Here is a 27,131-nt window from a genome sequence, read left to right as displayed (position 1 = left end):
CCTAAAGAACAGATCACTGCTGGACAGTGGGCTTGGTTCTGCTAATCAACAGCAAATATGTGCAAAAATTGTATGCTTCATTATTATCATAATTAAAGGGAAAGTAATGCTGCAAAATGCTACTGGAGTGATGGGGACAAAGTAGCCAATCATATGTCAGTGGGAGGGTTAATACTTTTGCTATAAAAAAGGAATTTCAAAAGGGCAAATGTATCAATTCATGTGGTATAATCATCTGGCCCAGATGAACATTAATGACGATCAGCTTAACATGTCCATCCAGTACTGCTTTCCTGACAACAACTCATCTTGCAGAAAGGAGGTGCGAACAGGCCCTGCTTATATATTTCTGGTTATTTTTTTTTCATGTGTTTCTCTGTGCACTGTTCTTCTGAACCTGCTGGTGATCATCTCCATCTCTCACTTCAAGCAGCTCCATACTGCCACCAACCTGCTCATCCTCTCTCTGGCTGTGGCGGATCTTCTCGTGGGTCTGTTTGTTATGCCTGTGAAAATAATGGAGCTAATTGACTCCTGTTGGTATCTTGGAAAAATTGCATGCTCAGTTGCTCCAATGATCAATAGTCTCTCGATGTCAGCATCTCTCTGTAGCCTGGTTTTCATTGCAGTTGACCGGTACATTGCTGTCAGTGACCCTCTACTGTATTCTACGAGAGTCACAGTTTGTAAAATGTCTGTGTTCATCATCATGGGCTGGTCTTTCTGTCTATTTTATGTCATTATCTATTTGTACACTAATGATCACCTTCTTCTATCTCAGATATCCAGTGGATGTTATGGGGAGTGCGTCTTATTCGTCAAATATTCCTGGGTGATTATTGACCTGGTTATTTTTTTTGTAGCCCCTTGCTTTATTATACTGGTCTTGTATTCAATCATTTTTAATGTGGCAAGACGTCAAGCTAAAGCTGTTAGAGCTGTGGCAAATGGTGCCTCAAAAAAACAGGGAGCCAAACCTTCAAATTCTTCTGAAACCAAAGCAGCGAAAACATTAGGAATTGTCATTTTTGTTTATCTTGCTTGCTGGATACCATTATATATAGGTTCTCTCTCAGTTGAAAGTGTCACATCTTTGTCAATGGTGTGGACTGTGCTTGGATGGCTGCTATACATTAACTCCTCTCTGAATCCACTGATATATGCCATTTTCTATTCATGGTTCAGAGAATCAGCTATGTATATTTTAACTTGTAGAATATTTGAATCCTCGTCTTCAAGGTTTAATTTGTTTCCAGATTGTTTTTAACTTCAGCTGACAAAACCAACACTACTACACAGCTTCATTTTCAGTGTACCACTTTACAATAATATTATAAAGTGTTTATGAATAGTTTAAAATTGTTACAAAAGTTTCTTAATGTTATAACCCACAAATAACAAGAGCAACGGTGACCTGTTCTATCTGATTTAAATGAAAATTGTAAAGGTTGAATGCTGAACATAAAGTGAGTAACCCACATGATCTGAGGTTTAATAGTAGTCATAAATGTGGAGTCACTATTTGGCAAGGAACAGACCCTTTTTTTATATGTAGTAACATTTTAGCAATGGTTTTTAATGTGTTCATGGCCTTATTAACCCCTTAACAATCCTGGTTTATTTTGTCCAAAGGCTTATTATTCAGTAACTACAGGGACTCAAGCATATCTTCAGGTCATAGAAGTGGAAAATAAAATTTTGGGCCCATCGCCAGGCCTGCTTGTTAAGAGGTTAATAACCATTCATGAACATTTTTTAACCATTGTTAAATGATTGATAAGGATAGTCTTAGTGTAAAGTTGTTCGATTTATAATTTATACTATACTGCACAACAGTAGGGAAATGTAATATCTATCAATAAGAACCGAGAGAGTTCAGACTGCTAATGGAAGATGCACTACTCTATTGTTGAGAACTCAGCTGTCTTTTTGGTGATGTAACTGTAATTTCAACCAAGTCACTGTGTTTCCTATACATGTAAGAACCAGCAACAAAATATGATCTGGTCTCAGATATGTATGTATAATTTTATTTTGTGTGGCACTGACACTAATTTTAATCACTGTATCAAAATAAGCACTTTTTCTATTCGTAAAGTGCACTAGGGTGTTGCAACCTTGGTTATAAAAAAGAGTAATAATGATACATTTAAAATAAAAGTTTGTTTTACATATGTATTTTGAGGTCAGGGGTCAGCACCTTGATCAAACACTCCATGCTTCAGGACCACAGAACAGAGTGGACCAATTATCATCGTTATTTAAGAAAATCCATGTAATCCAGATAGGGTCGCGGTAATAGCCAGGAAAGCAAAGAATCCCAGATGACCCTGTTCCCCACAACTTCCTACAGCTCATTCCAGGGGATCCCAAGCCACTCCCAGGCTACTTTGGAGATAAAGGTTTGTTTTACTTCCATATGTGTTTTGAGATTAGGACCCCAGAGGCATTAGCACCTTGACCAAACACTGTTGGCTCAAGGTCTTCCATGCTGTAGGAACACATGAAATGACTCATAAGAGATTTAGATGGGACAACACTGAATGTTCACCACTAAAGAGCTTCAGGTGTTACAGCTGTGAAAAATGGTGTCCCAAAAAAACGTGGAGCCAAACTGTCAAGTTCTGAAACCGAAGCTGTGAAAACACTGGGAATTGTCTTGCTTGCTGGATACCATTTTATGTAAGTTCTCTGTCAGTGGAAAGTGTCACAACTGTATCAATAGTGTGGACTGTGTTTGGATGGCTACTATACCTTATCTCCTCTGTAAGTCCACTGATTTATGCCTTGTTCTATCCATGGTTCAGCGACTCAGCTAAGAGTATTTTATAATGTAGAATAATTGAATCATCGTCTTCAAGGTTTAATTTGTTTCCAGATCACCACTACTACACAGCTAACTTCATTTGCAGGGTACCACTTTACAATGATACTCATAAAGGGTTTATGAATGGTTTAAAATGAAAAGGTTGCATGCTGAAAGTAAGATGAGTAACCCACATAATCTGAGGTTTATTAGTAGACATGAATGTGGGGTCACTATCTGGCAAGCAACAGGCCCTTTATTCTTATATGTAATAAGATGACCTTATTCATAACCATTCATAAACATATTTTAACCTCTCATAAACAATTTATAAGTATAGTCTTATTGTAAAGTTGTTCAATTTATAATTTATTCTATATTGCACAACAGTAGAGGAATGCAGTATCTATCAGGGAGAACAGAGAGAGTACAGACTGCTGAAGGAAGATGCACTACCCTATTGTTGATAACTCATGTAGCTTTTTGGTGATGGGACTGTAATTTCAACAAATTCATTGTGTTTCCTATACTAGTAAGAACCTGCAACTAAGTAAAATCTGGTCTCAGATATGTATGTCTTACTTTACTTTGCCTGGCACTGACACTAATTTTAATCATTGTATTAAAATATGCACATTTTATAGTTCTGAAGTGCACAAGGATGCTGCAAACCTAGTTACAAAAAGAGTAATAATGATTAATTTAAAATAAAAGTTTGTTTTACATATATATTTTGAGGTCAGGGATCAGCACCTGGATCAAACACTGTTGGCTCAGGGCCTTCCATGCTTCAGGACCACAGAACAGAGTGGACAAATATGATTATTGAAGATAATCCACTTAATCCAGATAGGGTCGTGGTAAACAGACAATGCTGTCCCCCTGCAACTTCCTCCAGCTCATTCTTGGGGATCTTTAGCCTCTCCCATGCAGCCTTGGAGATATAATCCCTCCAGCGGGTCCTAGGATGACCTTTGGGCCTGTTCCCGGTACACCGTGCCTGGTAAATGATCAGATGCCCGAATGACCCCAGCTGGATCCTCTCTATGCTCAGGACTAGTAGCTCTATTTTGAGCTCCTGCCAGACAACCGAGGTCCTCACCCTATTAAGTAGAGTAGAGCCTGCCATCCTGCGAAGAAGGTGAGGGTTGGGATGTAGACCGACTGGTGAATAGAGAGCTTTACCTTATGGCTCAGCTTCCTCTTTCCCACTACAGTCTGGTACAGTGACTGTATTACTGCTGCTGCCTCTCCCAGCCTGTTCCTCATACCATACCAACTCATACCAACCATTTTGCAATTATCTGCAAACCGCTCCAGTGAGTGCCGGAGGCATCCATGCGATGGAGCCAAAACGATAACATCATCTGCAAACAGCAAAGATGCCACCCTCTGGCCCCTACACATAATGCCCTCCTGACCTCGGCTACACTGTGACAGACTGGGTTGGCCCTCAACAGTCAGAGTAAAGCCACCGTGACCACTCCTGAGTTACCAGACAGTTATCCAGAACCTCCTTGAAGCCAAACTATTCCCATGCTATGGATTTTGCCTCAGCCACCACTGCCGCTGCCACCTTCTTTGCCTGACGACACCTATCTGCAAAGTTGGGAGTCCTCCTAAAGGCCTCCTTCTTCAGCTTGACGGCCTTCTTCATTACCTGTGTCCACCAGGGGGTTCTTGGATTGCCACCCTGACAGGCACCAACAAGTTTTGGCCATGGGTACACCTGGTAGCTTCCACGATGGATGTTTTGAACGTGTCCCCTACCTTCTCCATAATATGAGAAAAGTTCTTCCGGAAGTAGGATTTAAAATGATTCCAAACATGGAATGCCAGTCATTCCCAGTACATCTTCACTATTTGCTTGGTTCTACCAGGTCCAACCGCCAGTCTTCCCTGCCATCTGATCCAACTCAACACCAGATGGTGATTGGTTGACAGCTCAGTACCTCTCTTCACCCGAGTGTCCACAATATATGGTCCCAAGTGGGATGAAATGACAACAAAGTTGATCAATGACTTTTGACCCAAGTAGCTCTAGTACCAAGTACACTTATGAACATCCTTGTGTTCAAACTTGGTGTTTGTTATTGACAATCCATTACTAGCACAGAAGTCCAATGGCAGTTCACCATTCAAGTTTAGATCAGGCAGGCCGTTCTTTTTGGTGCATATGCACACACAACAGTCAGATTTTTCCTCCCTGTGATTTTAATTCACATTGAGGCGACCCTCTCATCCACTGGAACAAACTCCAACTTTCTAGCTACCCTGGAACTTGTGAGTATCCCCACATTTGCCTGGCACCTCACAGCCTGTGCAACTCCAGAGTAGGAGAAGGACCAACCCTATCAAGGAGTTTGGTTCCAGAGCTGACAGAGTGGATGGCGGTGAGCCCAACTATATCTAGTTGGTACCTTTCAACCTCCCACACAAGCTCTGGCTCCTCACCACAGCCTACGTTCCACATGCCAAAAACCAGTTTCTGCCACAGGGGTCCTTGCTACCAACGACCTCCCCGCCATCTCCCACCACCTATACAGCACTGCACCGGTCCCCCATGCTGGACCTTGTAGGTGGTGGGCCCACATGGTCCCCCTAGGCCTGTCTCCAGAGGCAGGTCCCGGTAACTCTCTCCTGTGCAGGCTGTGTCCCTTAGTTATGGGGGGTGTTGTGGACACATTCGCACAAGATTATTTAGATGGTGACTTAATGACCAAAGTGTTGGTGCTTGATGTTTTTGAATCATAATGTTCAGAGAAACAAAAGAGGATTTTGAAACATATTTGGTTGTGATTTGCCTGCTGTTTTCTCAGGAGTGAGAAAATGTAGGTTAGATCATTTTTTAATGTATATTTCGTGAGAACTGGAAGAGGAAGTCATATTTTGCCATTTTCTGTTTTTGTGTGTTAAAGTAGAAAAATAATAACAGTTTAGCTGCAAAGCAGTCATACTTAACAACTGGTGCTCAGCAGATTCATACAGCTGATAAGAAAAAAAAAGTGCTATTATTTGTGACTTGTGGCCAGAACACTTCTCAACCAGTCAGACTACCATCAGAACTGATTTTTGAATAATACTGATATAACGTTAAAATAATATGTAATCCAATCCTAAGAACTGCTATTCTAAAATAACATAAATCTTCATAGACTGCTTTCTGGTTACCTTGACACAAAAATGAAGTTCAGTTATTTTGTTATTACTTTCTCCTGAAGGACAGATCATTGCTGGACAGTAGGCTTGCTACTGAAAATCAACACCAAATATGTGCAAAAAGTTCAGGCTCCATTATTATCATAATTTAAAGGGAATGTAATGCTGTAAAATGCTACTTGAGTGATGGGAACAGAGTAGCCAATTGTTTGCCAGTGGGAGGGTTCATGCTTAGCTATAAAAAAAGGAATTTCAAGAGGGTAAATGTATCAATACATCACTTATGATCATCATCTGGCCCAGATGAACATTACTGAGGATCAGCTTAACATGTCCATCCAGTACTGCTTTCCTGACAACAACTCATCTTGCAGAAAGGAGGTGCGAACAGGCCCTGCTTATATATTTCTGGTTATTTTTTTTTCATGTGTTTCTCTGTGCACTGTTCTTCTGAACCTGCTGGTGATCATCTCCATCTCTCACTTCAAGCAGCTCCACACTCCCACCAACCTGCTCATCCTCTCTCTGGCTGTGGCAGATCTTCTTGTGGGACTGTTTGTTATGCCAGTGAAAATAATGGAGCTAATTGACTCCTGTTGGTATCTTGGAAACGTTGCATGCTCTGTTTCTCCAATAATCTTTGGCCTCCCGATGTCAGCATCTCTCTGCAGCCTGGTTTTCATTGCAGTTGACCGGTACATTGCTGTCAGTGACCCTCTACTGTATTCTACGAGAGTCACAGTTTGTAAAATGTCAATGCTCATAATTATAGGCTGGTCATTTTGTTTATTTTATGTTACTATCTATACCCACTTTAATGGTCATCTTCTTCAATCTCAAATCCAATCCACTGGCTGTTATGGAAAGTGTATCTTATTCATCAAATATTCCTGGGTGATTATTGACCTGGTTATTTGTTTTCTAGCCCCTTGCTTTATTATACTGGTCTTGTATTTAATCATTTTTAATGTGGCAAGACGTCAAGCTAAAGCAGTTAGAGCTGTGAGGAATGAAGCCTCAAACAAACATGGAGCCAAAGTTTCAAGTTCTTCTGAAACCAAAGCAGCGAAAACATTAGGAATTGTCATTTTTGTTTATCTTGCTTGCTGGATACCGTTTTATGTAAGTTCTCTGACAGTTGAAAGTGTCACAACGGTATCAATAGTGTGGTCTGTGTTTGGATGGCTACTATACCTTAACTCCTCTGTGAATCCATTAATATATGCCATTTTCTATTCATGGTTCAGAGAATCAGCTAAATGTATTTTATCTTGTAGAATATTTGAATCCTCGTCTTCAAGATTTAATTTGTTTCCGGGACATTTTTAACTTCAGCTGATAAAACCAACAATACTACACAGCTAACTTCATTTGCAGGGTAACACTTTACATTAATACTCAAAAAGGGTTGATGAATGGTTTAAAATTGATTAAAAAGTTATTAAACTTATAACTCACAAACAACATGAGCAACAGTGACCTGTTCTATCTGATTTAAATGGAAATCGTAAAGGTTGAATGCTAAAAGTAAGATGAGTAATCTGCTCGCTCTAAGGTTTATTAGTCGACATAAATGTGGGGTCACTATTTTGCAAGCAACAGGCCCTTTTCGTTCAGGTGTAATAACATATTAGTATTACTTTTAATGTGTATATGACCTTATTAATAACATTAGTAAACAATTTTTAATCACTCTTAAGCCCGTATATGAGGGTAGTCTTATTGCAAAGTGGTACAATTTATAATTTATACAATACTGCACAACAGTTGAGACATGTAATATCTATCAGGGAGAACAGGGAGAGTACAGCCTGCTAAAGAAAGATACACTACCCTATTGTTGATAACTCATCTGGCTTTTTGGTGATGGAACTGTAATGTCAACCAAGTCACTGTGTTCCCTGAATATGTGAGAATATGTACATTTCACATTCCTGAAGTGCACTAGGATGTAGCGACCCTAGTTACAAAAAAATCATGTTAATAAATCTAAAATAAAGGTTTGTTTTATTTCCATATGTGTTTTGAGGCCGGGGCGTCAGAGGGATCAGCATCTTGGACAAACAGGGGCCTTCCCTGTTTTAGGACCACAGAACAGTGCAGACATTGCTGTGGTAAACAAATAACAGGTGGAGCAGCAGAGCAGCTATGACATAATAATGAGATGCCTCAGGCTGGCCAACAATTACAAGTTTAAGCAAACACATGAAATGACTGCTAAGAAATTCAGAAAGGACAAATGAAAAATGCCCACATTTCCACATGATTATATGTGACTGAGGGGCCGAATGAAGCCCATGTCTTCTGCTCTGCAAAGATGTATACTTGATTAAACAAGTGCCCTGCCTTAGGAGATCCAGATGCCTGGTTCTTTGCAGAATCTTTGATTCTGGCAACAAGTCTACCTAACAAACGTTTAGCTTTTGTTGCCCCACCTGTTTTTTAGTGGGATCTGCACTAGCAATATTCTTCAATTTTCAATATTGAATATTCTTCAATGTTCTTCATTGCCAATCAATCAGCTCTTAGTCACAATAATGCTGACCAATCAGCACTCAATAGGAGTAATTCCAACCAATCAGAGCTCAATAGCAGTAATGCCAATCAATCAGCACTCAGTAGCAATGATGTTAACCAGTCAGCACCCAATAGCAGTAATTCCAACCGGTCAGCACTCAATAAAAGTTGTGCCGACCAATCAGAACTCAATAGTATTAATGCCAACCAATCAGCATTCAACAGCAGTAATGCCAAACAAACAGCACTCAATAGTAGTAATGCTAACTGATCAGCACACAATGGCAATAATGATAACCAATTGGCACTCAATAGCAATAATGCCAACCAATCAGCATTCGGTAACAATAATGCCAATCAATCAGCATTCAGTAGCAATAATGTCAACCAATCAGCACACAATAGCAGTAATTCCAACCAATCAGCACTCAGTAGCAGTCCTGCCAAACAATCAGCACTGACTAGCAATAATAGCAATCAGTCAGCACTCAGTACCAGTAATTCCAGCCAATCAGCACTCAATAGCAGAAATGCGAAACAATCAGTACTTAATAGCAGTAATATCAACCAATCAGCACTTCAATCGTTCAGCACTGACTAGCAATAATACCACCATCAGAACTTAGCAGCTGTAATGCCAAACAGCATTCAGTAGCAGTGATGCCAAACAATCAGCGCTCAGTAGCAGTGATGCCAAACAATCAGTGCTCAGTAGCAGTAATGCCAACCAATCAGCACTCCGTGGCAGTGATGCCGACCAATCAGCACTCAGTAGGAGTAATGCCAACCAATCAGCACTCAGTAGCAGTGACGCTAGCATTCTGCTGCGCAAAACCTGTTTGCTGTAGAAAAATGGAAAAGATAAGTTTTGATTTTTAGTGAAGTACAGCCTTCTAATTTCCAAAATTTAAAGAATGTCCTGTGCATGTTGTTAGAAACAAGTACGATTTTTAATTTTGTTCCATTCATCCCACTTCATTACGGACTCACTTGTGGGTGTACTCTAGCATTTTGCAGTGAGATTTTTGATGTAATGGGAGAAACAAGAAGTGGCCTGGCTACTCCTAAACCTACTGCAGTTACAAAAGGGTTCTATATAGCACCAAAAAACATTTGTGTTTTGTTACAAACTTGACATTATAACAACAAAAGAACCATTGTTTGGTGCTATATAGAACACTTTTCAAAATGATTCTATATAGAACCATTTACAGCACAGTCTTCATCAATCTGAAGAACATGTCATGATGCAATGAACCCTTTAACCAGGCAAACGCTTCTTTGAGTGTTCATGGTTCTGTACAGAACCACTTTCCTTTGTGGTTTTAAGTATGTAACTTACTACAGCTATGTAAATAGAAGCCTATGCTTGGAACTAGCATAGTTCAGCTACGTTCTTATAGTCTGGAGAGACAGTGGAGCAGGGTAAGACTGTGTCTACATGTTGCCATTGAAAACAAGTATCACTCTAAGCCTCACTGATGGCCACATGCAGCGGTTCAAACATGTAAGCTTTACCAAACCGATTTTAGAGACATGTGACGAAGCGAAGGATTAGCTAATCCTTTTGATGTTTGTAAAAAGCTATATTTGCTTGGACCCAACCTCCGATCAGCTTAGATATTGCTATGCCACAGCGACATTAGACATTGGTTTAGGAGGCGTGCGAAATTTAAGAAAAATCAAACAGTTGAGAAATAATATCACTTTTTTTGCAATTCAAGAAGTTGGGCTTGTAGGGAGTGGGAAGGCAGTGCTGATAATAATCACCATGTTTTTTAAAACATACATATAATTTGATCACTGTCTTTTTTTTCTAACTGTAATGGATGTCAAGTAAAATGTTGTAGAATGCTACTTGAGTGATGGCTGTTGAGGAGAAAGTAGCCACTCATATGTCAGTGGGCGGGTTCACACATCGTTATTTAAAGGCACTTTCAAGAGGGCAAATGTATTGGTGCATCACTTACAATTAATAGTTTCTTAGGCACAGCTAAGACACATTTGTTCTACATCAGCTTTGCCATGCATCAGCAAAACATGACCGCTCACTATTGCTTTCCTGACAACAACTCATCGTGCAGAAAGGAAATCCGCACAGGACCTATTAATATACTTTTACTTGTTTTTCTCTCATGTGTATCTGTGTTCACTGTGTTTCTGAATGTGCTGGTGATCATCTCCATCTCTCACTTCAAGCAGCTCCACACTCCAACCAACCTGCTCATCCTCTCTCTGGCTGTAGTGGATCTTCTTGTAGGGCTGATTGTTATGCCTGTGAAAATAATGGAATTTATAGACTCTTGTTGGTATCTTGGAAAATTGGGATGCTGTATTCTTTCTGTGATCAATGCCCTCTTACTGTCAGCATCTCTCTGTAACCTGGTTTTAATTGCAGTTGATCGCTACATCGCTGTCACTGACCCTCTACTGTACTCCACAAAGATCACAGTTTGTAAAATGTCCATGATGATAATTCTAGGCTGGTCTTTCTGCGTTATATTTGTTATTTTGTATTTTTACTTTAATGACAATCTCCTTCCATCTCAGATTCCACCAGATGCTATGGAGAGTGTGTAGTGTTTGTAAAATTTTCCTGGGTCATTGTTGACCTTGTAGTTTTTTTTCTGACCCCTTGCTCTGTTATACTGGTCTTGTATTCAATCATTTTTAATGTGGCCAGACGTCAAGCTAGAACTGTTAGAGCTGTGAAGAATGGAGCTTCAGTGAAACATGGAGCAAAACTCTCGAGTGCTTCTGAAACCAAAGCAGCGAAAACACTGAGCATTGTTGTTTTTGTTTATCTTGCTTGCTGGATACCGTTTTATGTAAGTTCTGTGTCAGTTGAAAGTGTCACATCTGTATCAATAGTGTGGGCTGTGTTTGGATGGCTACTGTACATTAACTCCTCTGTGAATCCATTAATATATGCCATTTTTTATCCATGGTTCAGAAAATCAGCTAAGTATATTTTATCATGTAGAATATTTGAATCCTCGTCTTCAAGGTTTAATTTGTTTCCAGATCATTTTTAAATTCAGCTGCTAAAGCAAAAATTACTTCCCTGATCATTTTCTTATGTAGTTTATACTGCATTACACAACAGTATAGAGATGGATCTTTTAAAAAATATATATATTTGGAAGACAGTTATGGAAAAGAGTAGTAATAAGGCTGCTGGAGGAACATTTGATAATGTTACTGTAATTTCAATCAAGCCACTATGTTTTCTGAACATGTGGAAAATCTACAACTGCACAAGATCTGGTCTCTCACCAGAACTGATGTGTGTATGTACAACTTTACTTTGTGTGGCATCAGCTGATATTTACCAGTTTCTCAATTTGATTATTTTTTTATTCTTGTCTGCAAACACATTTCATATTCATTAAGTGCAGGATTTAGCAATATCAGATTGAAAAAAAATAAAAATAAAAATAAATGAAAAAATATAAAGTTTGTTTAACATCTTTATATGTAAGCTGGGTTGCAAGAAGCATCTTGGCCAAACAATGTTGCCCTTGGCCATCCACGCATTAAGACCTTGGCCGGATCTACAATATGGGTGACGTGGGCAACTGCCCAGAGGCACTCAGTGGCTAGAGGCTCAACACTTATAGGACATTTACATTAAGTTGGTTTCAGATTTATGCACAGATCAGAGGGCTTTTTCGGAAATGACAAAAAAATAATAATAATGATAACTTAGGAACTCCACATGCAGTCAAAAATAAAAAATGACCAAAAATATAAACATCAGTGCAATTCTTGTACAGTTTGGCCTCCTACTCCTTTGGTGATATTCTATATTGCCAAAAGTATTCAGTCACCCATCCAAATCATTGAATTCAGGGGTCCCAATCACTTCCATGGCCACATGTGTATACAACCAAGAACCTTGGCATGCAGACTGCTTCTACAAACATTAGGAAAGAATGAAAGAATGAGTCGCTCTCAGGAGCTCAGTGAATTCCAGCGTGGTACCGTGATAGGATGCCACCTGTGCAACAAGTCCAGTCATGAAATTTCCTCACTACTAAATATTCCACAGTCAACTGTCAGTGGTATTATAACAAAGTGTAAGCGATTGGGAACGACAGCAACTCAGGCACAAGAACAGCATAGAGAGCTTCATGGAATGGGTTTCCATGGCCGAGCAGCTGCATCCAAGCCTTACATCACCAAGCGCAATGCAAAGCATCGAATGCAGTGGTGTAAAGCGCTGCCACTGGACTCTAGAGCAGTGGAGACATGTTTGGAGTGACAAATCACACTTCTCCGTCTGGCAATCGGATGGATGACTCTGGGTTTGGCGGTTGCCAGGAGAACGGTACTTGTGTAAAGTTTGGTGGAGGGGGGATTATGGTGGGTTGTTTTTCAGGAGTTGGGCTCGGCCCCTTAGTTCCAGTGAAAGGAACTCTTAATGCTTCAGCATAACAAGAGATTTTGGACAGTTTCATGCTCCTAACTTTGTGGGAACAGTTTGGGGACGGCCCCTTCCTGTTCCAACATGACTGCGCACCAGTGCACAAAGCAAGGTCCATAAAGACATGGATGAGCGAGTTTGTTGTGGAAGAACTTGACTGGCCTGCACAGAGTCCTGACCTCAACCCGATAGAACACCTTTGGGATGATTTAGAGCAGAGACTGCGAGCCAGGCCTTCTCGTCCAACATCAGTGTCTGACCTCACAAACGCACTTCTGGAAGAATCGTCAAAAATTCCCATGAACACTCCTAAACCTTGTGGAAAGCCTTCCCAGAAGAGTTGAAGCTGTTGTAGCTGCAAAGGGTGGGCCGACATCATATTAAACCATATGGATTAAGAATGGGATGTCCCTCAAGTTCATATGTGCGTGAAGGCAGACGAGCAAATACTTTTGGCAATATAGTGTAGGTCAGTGAAACAAATCCTGTGCATGATCAGGAAAGTATATTCTGGGTACAGGCAAGCCAGCCATAGCTGTAAATCCCAGGGGCATCAGAGGACCGTCCCTCAGGCCTGACTATAGATCACCATGAATCTCAGCATCACCAGAGTGGACAGTGCCTTGGTTTAAACAAACAAACAAACAAACAAACAAATAAAACAGCTGGAGCATGAAGAGTCAGTGCAGTTTAGAGATGATAATGAGCCACCGCTCTAAATCAGGAATGATCAGTGACAGTGCAATGCCACTGTCTGACCTCAAGAAAGAGAGCAAAGGAGAAAGAACAAACCTCAATTCAAAAAGGTTTGGACAGTTTGTGAAATGCAAATAAAAAATGGAATGATTTGTGAATCCACGTTGGCCTCTATTTCTACAAAACCAGTACAAAGACAACCTATGTAATGTTTTACCATATTAACTTAATTATATTTCAGAAATATTCACTCACTCTGAAATCAGTGCCTGCAAAATAGTTTGGACAGGGCAGTTTAGGACTACCAACAAGGTGAAAGGTTAAGAAATATACCTTAAACAGGTGACGCAATGAGGTTATGCGACAACAACCAATTTTCAGGAGTCCCCAAAAGGGTCAGACCTTCAGTGCTCCAGCTAGGTCACTCTGTCCCCTGTCCTGGGTGGGACATCTGAGGCAAAAGACCACAGCCAGGGGGCAAGTAGACTGTGTCTGAATATAAAGGAATATTATAAGTCATGTCAACTAACAGCTACAGCAAAGAGAAGAGAGATAGGGCACACTTTGTTAACCTACCAACAAATGATGGACCTGTCATACATATTGCAACTAATATGAAGGCCCATCAGACAGGAAGACAGACAATACATCCTCTCACAAAGTATCCAGAGACCATTTCCATCCATTTCCACTAGAAAAGGTCAAATCAGGATGCAGTGATATAGTTATTGTCATGGGTCGGCATACTAAAGGCAGAATATTACAGCTCAGGGCCAGGGATGGATTACAGTTTAAGGTTAATGAGAGCAGTACCCGGGGGTCTCTGACTGCCGAGGACCGCAGACCACAAGGCCCAAGGATGCTGAAATACTTGGTGCATTCCACTGCAGATATAAACATTCGGTGCAAAAACAGCCATTGAACATGTAAAAACGATTAAAATAGTTAAAATGAGAAATAATATCTGAGCTCAGGGCCTTCAAGTTATCTATTATCACTGATTTTGCTTCTGTCATTCAAAGGAGATGTTTTAAGTATCCTTGTGTGCTGAAATACTTCTGTTTCTGCATTATGACTCTGCAACATTACTTGAACGTGAAATTTTGTTTAATCTCACAGTTATTTGTTTGTATATTTTGAGTTCTAACATGCTGGCTCAAAGAAGCAGATAGTAAAGTGATGTTTCTACAAGCTGATATACTCTATATGGACAAAAATATGTGGACATCCCTCCTAATTTTTGAGTTCAGGTCACACCCTTTGCTAACAGGTATCTAAAATCAAGCATAGAGTTATGACAGTTCACAGTAAGTAATGATGCAATGCTGTAATTCAGATGAGTGACTGATGTTAAGGACAAACTGGCCATTCATGTGTCAGTGGGAGGATCCAAGCTTGTGTAAAAAGAGTCACTGCAAAAAAGCCAAATCACCCAGTTCGGCACTACTGGACAACAGGATCAGTTCCAACAGGCAGGGCAGCATTTGTTTCAGATGGACAACACAGACAACAGGCAGAACATCACAGTTCAATACTGCTTTCCTGACAACAACTCATCTTGCAGAAAGGAGGTCCGAACAGGGCCAGGAAATGTGTTTTTGTTTGTTTTTCTCTCATGTGTATCTGTGTTCACTGTGTTTCTGAACCTGCTGGTGATCATCTCCATCTCTCACTTCAAGCAGCTCCACACTCCCACCAACCTGCTCATCCTCTCTCTGGCTGTAGTGGATCTACTCGTGGGCCTGATTGTTATGCCAGTGAATGTCATGCGATTAATCGACTCTTGTTGGTATCTCAGAATATTGGGATGCTGTATTCTTTCTGTGATCAATGCCGTCCTAGTGTCAGCATCTCTCTGTAACCTGGTTTTTATTGCAGTTGATCGCTACATCGCTGTCACTGACCCTCTACTGTATTCCACGAGAATCACAGTTTGTAAAATGTCTATGATGATAATTCTAGGCTGGTCTTTCTGTCTGCTGTTTGCTATCATGTATTTTTACTTTAATGACAATCTCCTTCCATCTCAGATTTCCCCCAGATGCTATGGAGAGTGTGTAGTGTTTATACAATTTTCCTGGTTGATTGTTGACCTTGTAGTTTTTTTTCTGACCCCTTGCTCTGTTATACTGGTCTTGTATTCAATCATTTTTAATGTGGCCAGACGTCAAGCTAGAACTGTTAGAGCTGTGAAGAATGGAGCCTCAAAGAAACATGGAGCAAAACTCTCGAGTGCTTCTGAAACCAAAGCAGCGAAAACACTGAGCATTGTTGTTTTTGTTTATCTTGCTTGCTGGATACCATTTTATGTAACTTCTCTGTCAGTTGAAAGTGTCACATCCTTGTCAGTGGTGTGGACTGTGTTATCATGGCTACTATCCATTAACTCCTCTGTAAATCCATTAATATATGCCATTTTTTATCCATGGTTCAGAAAATCAGCTAAGTATATTATATTTTGTAGAATATTTGAATCCTCATCTTCAAGGTTTAATTTGTTTCCAGGATGTTCTTAACTTCAGCTGATAAAGCAAAGACTTCACAGATTACTTCTTTTGTAGTTTATACTGCATTACACAACAGTATAAAAATGTTTTTTTTTTCAATATATATATTTGGAAGACATTTATGGAAAAGAGTAGGAATAAGGCTGCTGGAGGAACATTGCTGTTGATCACTCATCTGGCTTTTTAGTAATATTACTGTGATTTCAAATAAGCCACTGTGTTTCCTGAACATTTGAAAACCTGCAACTGCATAAGATCTGGTCTCTCATTAGATCTGATGTGTATATACAACTTCACTTTGTGTGGCATCAGCTGACATTTATCAATTTATATTTTTTTTTGTATTCCTGCATTAAAATATGTTTCATTTTCATAAAATTCAGGATTTAGCTATCTCAATTTGACAATACTAATAATTAATATTAAAAAAATATAAACAGGAAAAATGTATTAAGTGTGTTTTACATCCTTACGTGTAGGCTGGGTCATCAGAAGGCCAAGCACTGCTCACTCATGGCCATTTATACATTAAGAGCTTGGTTGGATCTACAATATGGGTGACTGCCCAGGGGCACTCAGTGGCTAGGGGCTCGACACTTGTTGGACCTTTACATTAAGTTTGTTTCTTGGTGTAATTCTTGTACATTTTGGCGTCCAATATCTTTGGTGATGAGTCAGTGAAAAAAGCAGTGCACATGATCAGGAAAGTGGTATTGTTTGGGCACAGGCAGCCCACCATTGCTGCAAATCCCAGGGGAATCAGAGAACCTTCCCCCAGGCCTGCTTAGAACCATAGATCTCAGCAGTACCAGAGTGGAAAATGCCTTGGTTAAAAAACAAAACAAAACAAAACAAAACAAAACAAACAAACAAACAAAAAAAACGCAGTAGGTGTACAATGAAGAGTCAGTCAGGAATGATCAGTGACAGTGCAATGCCCCTGCCTGCCCTGAAAAAAGAGAGAAAAGGAGAAAGAACAAAGTTCAGTTCAAAAAAGGTTTGGACAGTTTGTGAAATGCAAATAACAAATGGAATGATTTGTGAATCTACTTTGGCCTCTATTTCTATAAAACCAGCACAAAGACAATCTATCTAATGTTTTAGCATATTAACTTAATTATATTTCAGAAATACACACTCACTCTGAAATCAGTGCCTGCAAAATAGATTGGACAGGGCAGTTTAGGACTACCAACAAGGTGAAATTCTCTGACGACAACAAATATTCAGGAGTCCCCAAAAGGGTCAGACCTTCAGTGCTGCGGCCAGATCACAGTATCCCCTGGGTGGGAGATCTGGGTCAAAGGACCACAGCCAGTGGGCAAGGAGGCTGTATCTTAATGTAAAGGAATATTGTAACTCATGTCATGCATGGCCACTAACACCTTTAGCAAACAAGCAAGATAGGTCACTCTTTGTTAACCTACCAACAAATGATGTACCTGTCATGCAAATTGCCACTAATATGTGGGCCCATCAGACAGGAAGACAATCACTATATCCTGTCACAAACTATCCTGAGATATTTCTACTAGAAAACATCAAATCAGGACACACTGATAAAGTAATTGTCAAGGGTCGGCACACTGAAGGCAGAATATTACAGCTTAGGGCCAGGGATGGATTAGAGTTAAAGATCAAAGGGGACAGTGCCCAGTGGTCTCTGACTGCCTGGGGCCTCAGACAACAAGGCACAAGGGTGCTCAAATACTTGGTGCATTCGACTGCAGATATAAACACTGGGTGCAAAAACAGCCATTGAACATGAAAAAAAGACTGAATAATTAATATGAGAAATAATATCTGAGCTCAGGGCCTTCAAGTTATCTATTATCTTTGATTTTGCTTCTGTCATTCAAAGGAGATGTTTTAAGTATCCTTGTGTGCTGAAATTCTGCATTATGCCTCTGCAATATGACTTGAACGTGAACTTTTGTTTAATTTCACAGTTATTTGTTTGTATATTTTGAGTTCTAACATGCTGGCTCAAAGAAGCAGATAGTAAAGTGGTGTTTCTACAAGCTGATATACTCTACATGGACAAAAGTATGTGGACATTCCTCCTAATTTTCGAGTTCAGGTCACACCCATTGCTTAACATCCATCCATCCATCCATCCATCATCTAAACCGCTTATCCTTCTGGGTCACGGTGGGGTACTGGAGCCTATCCCAGCTGTCATTGGGCAGAAGGCAGGATACGCCCTGGACAGGTCTCCAGTTCATCGCAGGGCAGACAGACACATTCACACCTAGGGGCAATTTAGCACGTCCAGTCAGCCTGACTGCATGTTTTTTGGACTGTGGGAGGAAAACCGGAGTACCCAGAGGAAACCCACGCAGACACGGGGAGAACAGGCTCCACACAGAAATGAACCTGGTCACCCGGCCGGGAATCAAACCCAGACCATTCTTACTGTGAGGCGACAGCGCTACCCACTGCGCCACTGTGCCGCCCCATTGCTTAACAGGTATATAAAATCAAGCACAGAGTTATGAATCTCAGAAAAACTTTGCAGTAGAATGGGTCGTACAGAAGACCTCAGGGTCTTTAAAGGTGATGTTATCGTAGGATTTTTAATGTAAATTTTCTATACATATGAAAAGCACACAGTATGTCATATATTCAAGAACCTCACAACTCCCATCAGGTGAGTAGCAGTATTACGGCCCTTCAGGTTCATCTGCAATGTTTCATGTATTCTGTATGCAAAATTAGTAACTATGATATTAGTTATCAACTATTACTCTAACCCCCCCACCCCCCTTCTGTGGACTGTCACAGTAAGTAATGATGCAATGTTGTATTTCAGATGAGTGACTGATGTTGAGGACAAACTGGCCATTCATGTGTCAGTGGGAGGATTCATGTTTATGTATAAAGAGTCATTGCAAAAAGTCAGATCACCCAGTTCAGCACTACTGGACAACAGGATCAGTTCCAACTGGCAGAGCATCATCTATTTCATATGGACAACACAGACTACAGGCAGAACATCACAGTTCAATACTGCTTTCCTGACAACAACTCATCTTGCAGAAAGGAGGTCCAAACAGGAACTGTTTATATATTTCTGTTTGTTTTTCTCTCATGTATATCTGTGTTCACTGTGTTTCTGAATGTGCTGGTGATCATCTCCATCTCTCACTTCAAGCAGCTCCACACTCCCACCAACCTGCTCATCCTCTCTCTGGCTGCAGTGGATCTTCTTGTAGGCCTGATTGTTATGCCAGTGAAAATAATGGAATTAATAGACTCTTGTTGGTATCTTGGAAAACTGGGATGCTGTATTCTTTTGGTTATCAATGGCATCTTACTGTCAGCATCTCTCTGTAACCTGGTTTTTATTGCAGTTGATCGCTACATCGCTGTCACTGACCCTCTACTGTATTCCACAAAGATCACAGTTTGTAAAATGTCCATGATGATAATTCTAGGCTGGTCTTTCTGTCTGCTGTTTGCTATCATGTATTTTTACTTTAATGACAATCTCCTTCCATCTCAGATTTCCACCAGATGCTATGGAGAGTGTGTAGTGTCAGTAAAATTTTTCTGGGTCATTGTTGACCTTGTAGTTTTTTTTCTGACCCCTTGCTCTGTTATACTGGTCTTGTATTCAATCATTTTTAATGTGGCAAGACGTCAAGCTAGAACTGTTAGAGCTGTGAAGAATGGAGCCTCAAAGAAACATGGAGCAAAACTTTCAAGCCCCTCTGAAACCAAAGCAGCGAAAACACTGGGAATTGTAATTTTTGTTTATCTCGCTTGCTGGATACCATTTTATGTAACTTCTCTGTCAGTTGAAAGTGTCACATCTGCATCAATAGTGTGGGCTGTGTTTGGATGGCTACTGTACATTAACTCCTCTGTAAATCCATTAATATATGCCATTTTTTATCCATGGTTCAGAAAATCAGCTAAGTATATTTTATCATGTAGAATATTTGAATCCTCGTCTTCAAGGTTTAATTTGTTTCCAGATCGTTTTTAAATTCAGCTGCTAAAGCAAAAATTACGTCCCTGATCATTTTCTTATGTAGTTTATACTGCATTACACAACAGTATAGAGATGTATCTATATATTTGGAAGACAGTTATGGAGAAGAGTAGTAATAAGGCTGCTGGAGGAGCATTGCTGGTCATCACTCATCTGGATTTTTAATAAAGTTACTGTAATTTCAATCAAGCCACTGTGTTTTCTAAACATGTGAAAATCTATTAATATTTAGTAGCGAGGAAATTTCACGACTGTACTTGTTGCACAGGTGGAATCCTATCACAGTGCCATGCTGGAATTCATATATATATTATGTATATATTTGGAAGACAGTTATTAGACAGAGTAGTAATACGGCTGCTGGAGTATATGCTACTCAGCTGTTGTTCACTCATCTCGCTTTTTAATAATGTTACTGTAATTTCAATCAAGCCACTGTGTTTCCTGAACATGTGAAAACCTGCAACTGCATAAGATCTGGTCTCTCATAAGATACGATGTGTATATACAACTTTACTTTGTGTGGCATCAGCTGACATTTACCAATTTATCAATTTAATTAATTAATTAATTCAAAAACTTTTTATATTCCTAAAATGCAGGATTTAGCAATATCAGATTGAAAATCTCAATAATAAATATAAATGAAAAAATGTAAAGTTTGTTTAACATCTTTATATGTAAGCTGGGTTGCAAGAAGCATCTTGGACAAACACTGTTGTCCTTGGCCATCCACGCATTAAGACCTTGGCCGGATCTACAATATGGGTGACATGGGCAACTGCCAAGGGGCACTCAGTGGCTAGAGGCTCAACACTTACAGGACATTTACATTAAGTTGGTTTCAGATTTATACACAGACCAGAGGGCTTTTTGGAAATTATAAAAAAAATAAATAATAATAACTGAGGAACTCCACATGCAAACAAGAATAAAAAAAGAAAAAATGACCAAAAATATAAACATTAGTATAATTCTTGTACACTTTGCCCTCACACACCTTTGGTGATAGGCCAGTGAAAAAAAAAATCCTGTGCATGGTCAGGAAAGTATATTCTGGGTACAGGCAAGCCAGCCATAGCTGTAAATCCCAGGGGCATCAGAGAACCTCCCCACAGGCCTGACTATAGATCACCAGAGATCTCAGCACCAACAGAGTGGACAGTGCCTTGGTTTAAACAAACAAACAAACAAATAAAACAGCTGGAGCATGAAGAGTCAGTGCAGTTTAGAGATGATAATGAGCCACCGCTCTAAATCAGGAATGATCAGTGACAGTGCAAGGCCACTGCCTGACCACAAGAAAGAGAGAAAAGGAGAAAGAACAAACCTCAATCCAAAAAGGTTTGGACAGTTTGTGAAATGCAAATGACAAATGGAGTGATTTGTGAATCCACTTTGGCCTCTATTTCTACAAAACCAGTACAAAGACAACCTATGTAAAGTTTTACCATATTAACTTAATTATATTTCAGAAATATTCACTCACTCTGAAATCAGTGCCTGCAAAATAGTTTGGACAGGGTGGTTTAAGTCTAACAACAATATGAAATGTTAAAGAAATATACCTCAAACAGGTGACGCAATGAAGTTATGCGACAACAACAAATATTTAGGAGTCCCCAAAAGGGTCAGAACTTCGGTGCTGCAGCTAGGTCACACTATGCCCTGGGTGGGACATCTACGGCAAAAGACCACAGCCAAGGGGGAAGGAGACTGTATCTTAATGTAAAAGAATATTGTAACTCATGTCCTGCATGTCAACTAACAGCTACAGCATAGAAGAGAGATAGAGCACCATTTGTTAATCTACCAACTAATGATGTACCTGTTATGTAAAAAGTAATATGTGGGCCCATCAGACAGGAAGACAGACAATTACTACATCCTGTCACAAAGTATCCAGAGATGTTTCCACGGGAAAAGATCAAATCAGGATGCAGTGATATAGTTATTATCATGGGTCGGCACACCGAGGGCAGAATATTACAGCTCAGGGCCAGGGATGGATTACAGTTTAAGGTCAATGGGGGCAGTGCACAGGGGTCTCTGACTGCAGGGGACCTCATGGGGCCTCAGAACACAAGGCCCAAGGGTGCTGAATTACTTGGTGCATTCCACTGCAGATATAAACAGTGGGTGCACAAATAGCCATTGAACATGTACAAAGGCTAAATAATTAAAATGTTATCTGATTTCATTGATTTTATTTCTGTCATTAAAAGTAGCTGTTTTAAGGATCCATGTGTGTCGGAATTCTTATGTTTCTGTATTATGACTCAGACCGGTCACTTGCAGTATTACAGCCCTTTAGGTTCACCTGCAATGTTTGATTTATTCTGTATGCAAAATTAGTAACTTTAGCATAAACAATCAACCATTACTGTAAACACCCCCCAACATCTTACCTGTGGAAATTCACAATAAGTAATGATGCAATGTTGTATTTCAGATGAGTGACTGATGTTAAGGACAAACTGGCCATTCATATGTCAGTGGGAGGATTCATGCTTATGTATAAAGAGTCATTGCAAAAAGCCAAATCACCCAGTTCGGCACTACTGGACAACAGGATCAGTTCCAACAGGCAGAGCGGCATCTATTTCAGATGGACAACACAGACTACAGGCAGAACATTACAGTTCAATACTGCTTTCCTGACAACAACTCATCTTGCAGAAAGGAGGTCCGAACAGGCCCTGTTTATATATTTCTGTTTTTTTCTCTCACATGTGTATCTGTGTTCACTGTGTTTCTGAACCTGCTGGTGATCATCTCCATCTCTCACTTCAAGCAGCTCCACACTCCAACCAACCTGCTCATCCTCTCTCTGGCTGTAGTGGATTTTCTTGTGGGACTGATTGTTATGCCAGTGAGTATCATGCAATTCATAGACTCTTGTTGGTATCTCGGAAAATTGGGATGCTGTATTCTTTCTGTGATCAATGCCCTCGTAGTATCAGCGTCGCTCTGTAACCTGGTTTTTATTGCAGTCGATCGCTACATCGCTGTCACTGACCCTCTACTGTATTCCACAAAGATCACAGTTTGTAAAATGTCTATGATGATAATTCTAGGCTGGTCTTTCTGTCTGCTGTTTGCTATAATGTATTTTTACTTTAATGACAATCTCCTTCCATCTCAGATTTCCACCAGATGCTATGGAGAGTGTGTAGTGTCAGTAAAATTTTCCTGGGTCATTGTTGACCTTGTAGTTTTTTTTCTGACCCCTTGCTCTGTTATACTGGTCTTGTATTCAATCATTTTTAACGTGGCAAGACGTCAAGCTAGAACTGTTAGAGCTGTGAAGAATGGAGCTTCAAAGAAACATGGAGCAGAACTCTCGAGTGCTTCTGAAACCAAAGCAGCGAAAACACTGAGCATTGTTGTTTTTGTTTATCTTGCTTGCTGGATACCATTTTTTATTAATTCTTTGTCAGCTCAAATTGTCACATCTAAATCCATAGTGTGGACTGTGTTAGCATGGCTACTATCTATTAACTCCTCTGTAAATCCATTAATATATGCCATTTTTTATCCATGGTTCAGAAAATCAGCTAAGTATATTTTATCATGTCGAATATTTGAATCCTCATCTTCAAGGTTTAATTTGTTTCCAGGATGTTCTTAACTTCAGCTGATAAAGCAAAGACTTCACAGATTACTTCTTTTGTAGTTTATACTGCATTACACAACAGTATAAAAATGTTTTTTTTTTAAACGTATATATTTGGAAGACAGTTATTGTACAGAGTAGTAATAAGGCTGCTGGAGGAACATTGCTGTTCATCACTCATCTGGCTTTTTAATAATGTTACTGTGATTTCAATTAAGCCACTACATTTTCTGAACATGTGAAAACCTGCAACTGCATAAGATCTGGTCTCTCATCATTTTTTTGTATTCCTATATTAAAATATAATTCATATTCATAAAATTCAGGATTTAGCTATCTCAATTTGAAAATACCAATAATTAATATTAAAAGTATAAACAGAAAAAATGTATTAAGTGTGTTTTACATCCTTATGTATAAGCTGATTCATAGAAGGAGCAGCATCTTGGCCAAACACTGCTGCCCATGGCCATCCATGCATTAAGACCTTGGCAGGATCTACAATATGGGTGACCTGGGTGACTGCACAGGGACACTCAGTGGCTAGAGGCTCATACTTTTACATTTAGTTTGTTTCAAATCTATTCACAGACGAAACATTTTAGTCTGTCTAACAATCCAACCAATAAGCACCAACATTATATAAGCCTTAAACTTGGTGGACAGTGTTGACAATGTGCAAAAAACATGAGGAAAGCGAATGATGTTTTTAGAATCTTATTCATCTTAGATTATAATGATAATGATCTTCATAAGTGAACTTAATGTCCTTTTATCAGCAAGAATTTGACAAGGCCATAGATGAGGAGCTATGGGAAGAAAATACTGGACATGTCGCCAATAAAACTGCACCAAGTTGTGCTTTTTTGTGGCACTAGGATTGTTTTTACATCGCTTATGCAGAATTATTAAGGTAAACTGAACTGAGGATGTCAATGTGCCATCAAAAAGATCACCAAAAGTATAAACACTGATATAATTCATGTACATTTTGGCCTCCAATATCTTTGGTGATGAGTCAGTGGAAAAGCAGTGCGCATGATCAGGAAAGTGCTATTGTCTGTGCACAGGTGGTCCGCCATTGCTGCAAATCCCAGGGGAATCAGAGAACCTTCTCCCAGGCCTGCTTAGATCCCTAGATCTCAGCACCACCAGAGTGGACAATGCCTTGGTTTAGGCAACAGGTAGAGCATGAAGAGTCAGTCAGGAATGATCAGTGACAGTGTAATGCCCCTGCCTGCCCTGAAAAAGAGAGCAAAGGAGAAAGAACAAACCTCAATTCAAGAGAGGTTTGGACAGTTTGTGAAATGTAAATAACAAATGGAATGATTTGTGAATCTACTTTGGCCTCTGTTTCTACAAAACCAGTACAAAGACAATCTATCTAATGTTTTACCATATTAACTTAATTATATTTCAGAAATATTCACTCACTCTGGAATCAGTGCCTGCAAAATAGTTTGGACAGGGCGGTTTAGGACTACCAACAAGGTGAAAGGTTAAGAAATATACCTTAAACAGGTGATGCAATGAGGTTATGCGACAACAACAAATATTCAGTAGTCCCCAAAAGGGTCAGACCTTCAGTGCTGCAGCTAGGTCACACTGTCCCCTGTCCTGGGTGGGACATCTGTGGCAAAGGACCACAGCCAGGGGGCAGGTAGACTGTATCTCAATGTAAAGCAATATTATAAGTCATGTCAACTAACAGCTACAGCAAAGAGAAGAGAGATAGGCACCTTTTGTTACCCTACCAACAAATGATGGACCTGTCATACAAATTGCAACTAAAATGTGGGCCCATCAGACAGGAAGACAGACAATCACTACATCCTCTCACAAAGTCTCCAGAGACCATTTTCATCCATTTCCACTAGAAAAGATCAAATCATGATGCAGTGATATAGTTATTATCGTGGATCGGCAAACTAAAGGCAGAATATTACAGCTCAGGGCCAGGGATGGATTACAGTTTAAGGTCAATGGGGCAGTGCCCAGGGGTCTCTGACTGCCAGGGACCTGAGACCACAAGGCCCAAACGTGCTCAAATACTTGGTGCATTCCACTGCAGATATAAACACTGGGTGCACAAATAGCGATTGAAGTTGTACAAAAGACTAAATAATTAAAATGTTATCTGATTGCATTGATTTTATTTCCGTCATTCAAAAAAGGTGTTTTAAGTATCCATGTGTCTCAGAATTCTTATGTGTCTGCATTATGACTCAGACTGGTCACTTGCAGTATTACAGCCCTTTAGGTTCACCTTTAATGTTTCATTTACTCTGTATGCAAAATTACACTATATTGCCAAAAGTACTCGATTGTCGTCTTCACATGCATATAAACTTGAGTAACACCCCATTCTTAATCCATAGGGTTTAATATGCAGCTATAACTTTGCAGCTATAACAGCTTCAACTCTTCTGCGAAGGCTTTCCACAAGGGTTAGGAGTGTTCATGGGAATTTTTGACCATTCTTCCAGAAGCGCATTTGAGAGGTCAGACACTGATGTAGGACGAGAAGGCCTGGCTCACAGTCTCCGCTCTAATTCATCCCAAAGGTGTTCTATCAGGTTGAGATCAGGACTCTGTGTAGGCCAGTCAAGTTCTTCCACACCAAACTCGCTCATCCATGTCTTTATGGACCTTGCTTTGTGCACTGGTTCGCAGTCATGTTGGAACAGGAAGGGGCCGTCCCCAAACTGTTCCCACAAAGTTGGGAGTATGAAACTGTCCAAAATCTCTTGGTGCTGAAGCATTAAGAGTTCCTTTCACTGGAACTAAGGGGCCGAGCCCAACTCCTGAAAAACAACCCCACACCATAATCCCCCCTCCACCAAACTTTACACTTGGCACAATGCAGTCAGACAAGTACCGTTCTCCTGGCAACCGCCAAACCCAGAGTCATCCATCGGATTGCCAGACAGATAAGCATGATTGGTCACACCAGAGAACACGTCTCCACTGCTCCAGAGTCCAGTGGCGGCTCTTTACACCACTGCATCCAATGCTTTGCATTGCGCTTGGTGATGTAAGGCTTGGATGCAGCTGCTCAGCCATGGAAACCCATTCCATGAAGCTCTCTATGCTGTTCTTGAGCTAATCTGAAGGCCACATGAAGTTTGGAGGTCTGTTGCAATTGACTCTGCAGAAAGTTGGCGACCTCTGCGCACTATGCGCCTCAGCATCCGCTGACCCTGCTCTGTCATTTTACTTGGCCGACCACTTCGTGGCTGAGTTGCTGTCGTTCCCAATCGCTTACACTTTGTTATAATACCACTGACAGTTGACTGTGGAATATTTAGTAGTGAGGAAATTTCACGACTGGACTGCACAGGTGGCATCCTATCACGGTACCACGCTGGAATTCACTGAGCTCCTGAGAGCGACCCATTCTTTCACTA

General features: G+C 40.2%; 5 protein-coding genes and 1 pseudogene across 5 annotated transcripts; all 6 read left to right on the top strand.

Annotated features, from left to right (window-relative positions):
- Positions 1-244: 244 nt before the first annotated feature.
- Positions 245-1,267, top strand: LOC118824970 (trace amine-associated receptor 13c-like). Its single transcript, XM_036595464.1, has 2 exons — positions 245-322; positions 434-1,267. Exons 1-2 carry the CDS (start codon positions 245-247, stop codon positions 1,265-1,267), a joined length of 912 nt encoding a protein of 303 aa, XP_036451357.1.
- Positions 1,268-6,268: 5,001 nt separating this feature from the next.
- LOC118824952 (trace amine-associated receptor 13c-like) lies at positions 6,269-7,559 on the top strand. Its single transcript, XM_036595442.1, has 2 exons — positions 6,269-6,346; positions 6,458-7,559. The coding sequence occupies exons 1-2, from the start codon at positions 6,269-6,271 to the stop codon at positions 7,292-7,294; spliced, it is 915 nt and encodes a 304-aa protein (XP_036451335.1). The 3' UTR covers positions 7,295-7,559.
- Positions 7,560-10,522: 2,963 nt separating this feature from the next.
- Positions 10,523-11,517, top strand: LOC118825072 (annotated as a pseudogene).
- Positions 11,518-15,097: 3,580 nt separating this feature from the next.
- On the top strand, positions 15,098-16,154 carry LOC118825089 (trace amine-associated receptor 13c-like). Its single transcript, XM_036595626.1, has one exon. It carries the CDS (start codon positions 15,098-15,100, stop codon positions 16,118-16,120), a length of 1,023 nt encoding a protein of 340 aa, XP_036451519.1. The 3' UTR covers positions 16,121-16,154.
- Positions 16,155-18,147: 1,993 nt separating this feature from the next.
- On the top strand, positions 18,148-20,102 carry LOC118824895 (trace amine-associated receptor 13c-like). Its single transcript, XM_036595346.1, has 3 exons — positions 18,148-18,157; positions 19,093-19,157; positions 19,269-20,102. Exons 1-3 carry the CDS (start codon positions 18,148-18,150, stop codon positions 20,100-20,102), a joined length of 909 nt encoding a protein of 302 aa, XP_036451239.1.
- A 2,614-nt stretch (positions 20,103-22,716) lies between these two features.
- LOC118825071 (trace amine-associated receptor 6-like) lies at positions 22,717-23,739 on the top strand. The gene is made up of 2 exons (XM_036595603.1): positions 22,717-22,794; positions 22,906-23,739. The coding sequence occupies exons 1-2, from the start codon at positions 22,717-22,719 to the stop codon at positions 23,737-23,739; spliced, it is 912 nt and encodes a 303-aa protein (XP_036451496.1).
- The last annotated feature ends 3,392 nt before the right edge of the window (positions 23,740-27,131 follow it).

The sequence above is a fragment of the Colossoma macropomum genome, unplaced genomic scaffold, assembly GCF_904425465.1.
Source record: "Colossoma macropomum unplaced genomic scaffold, Colossoma_macropomum, whole genome shotgun sequence".
In the NCBI taxonomy this organism is placed as follows: Eukaryota; Metazoa; Chordata; class Actinopteri; order Characiformes; family Serrasalmidae; genus Colossoma; species Colossoma macropomum.
This window is presented reverse-complemented; position numbering and strand designations above follow the sequence as displayed.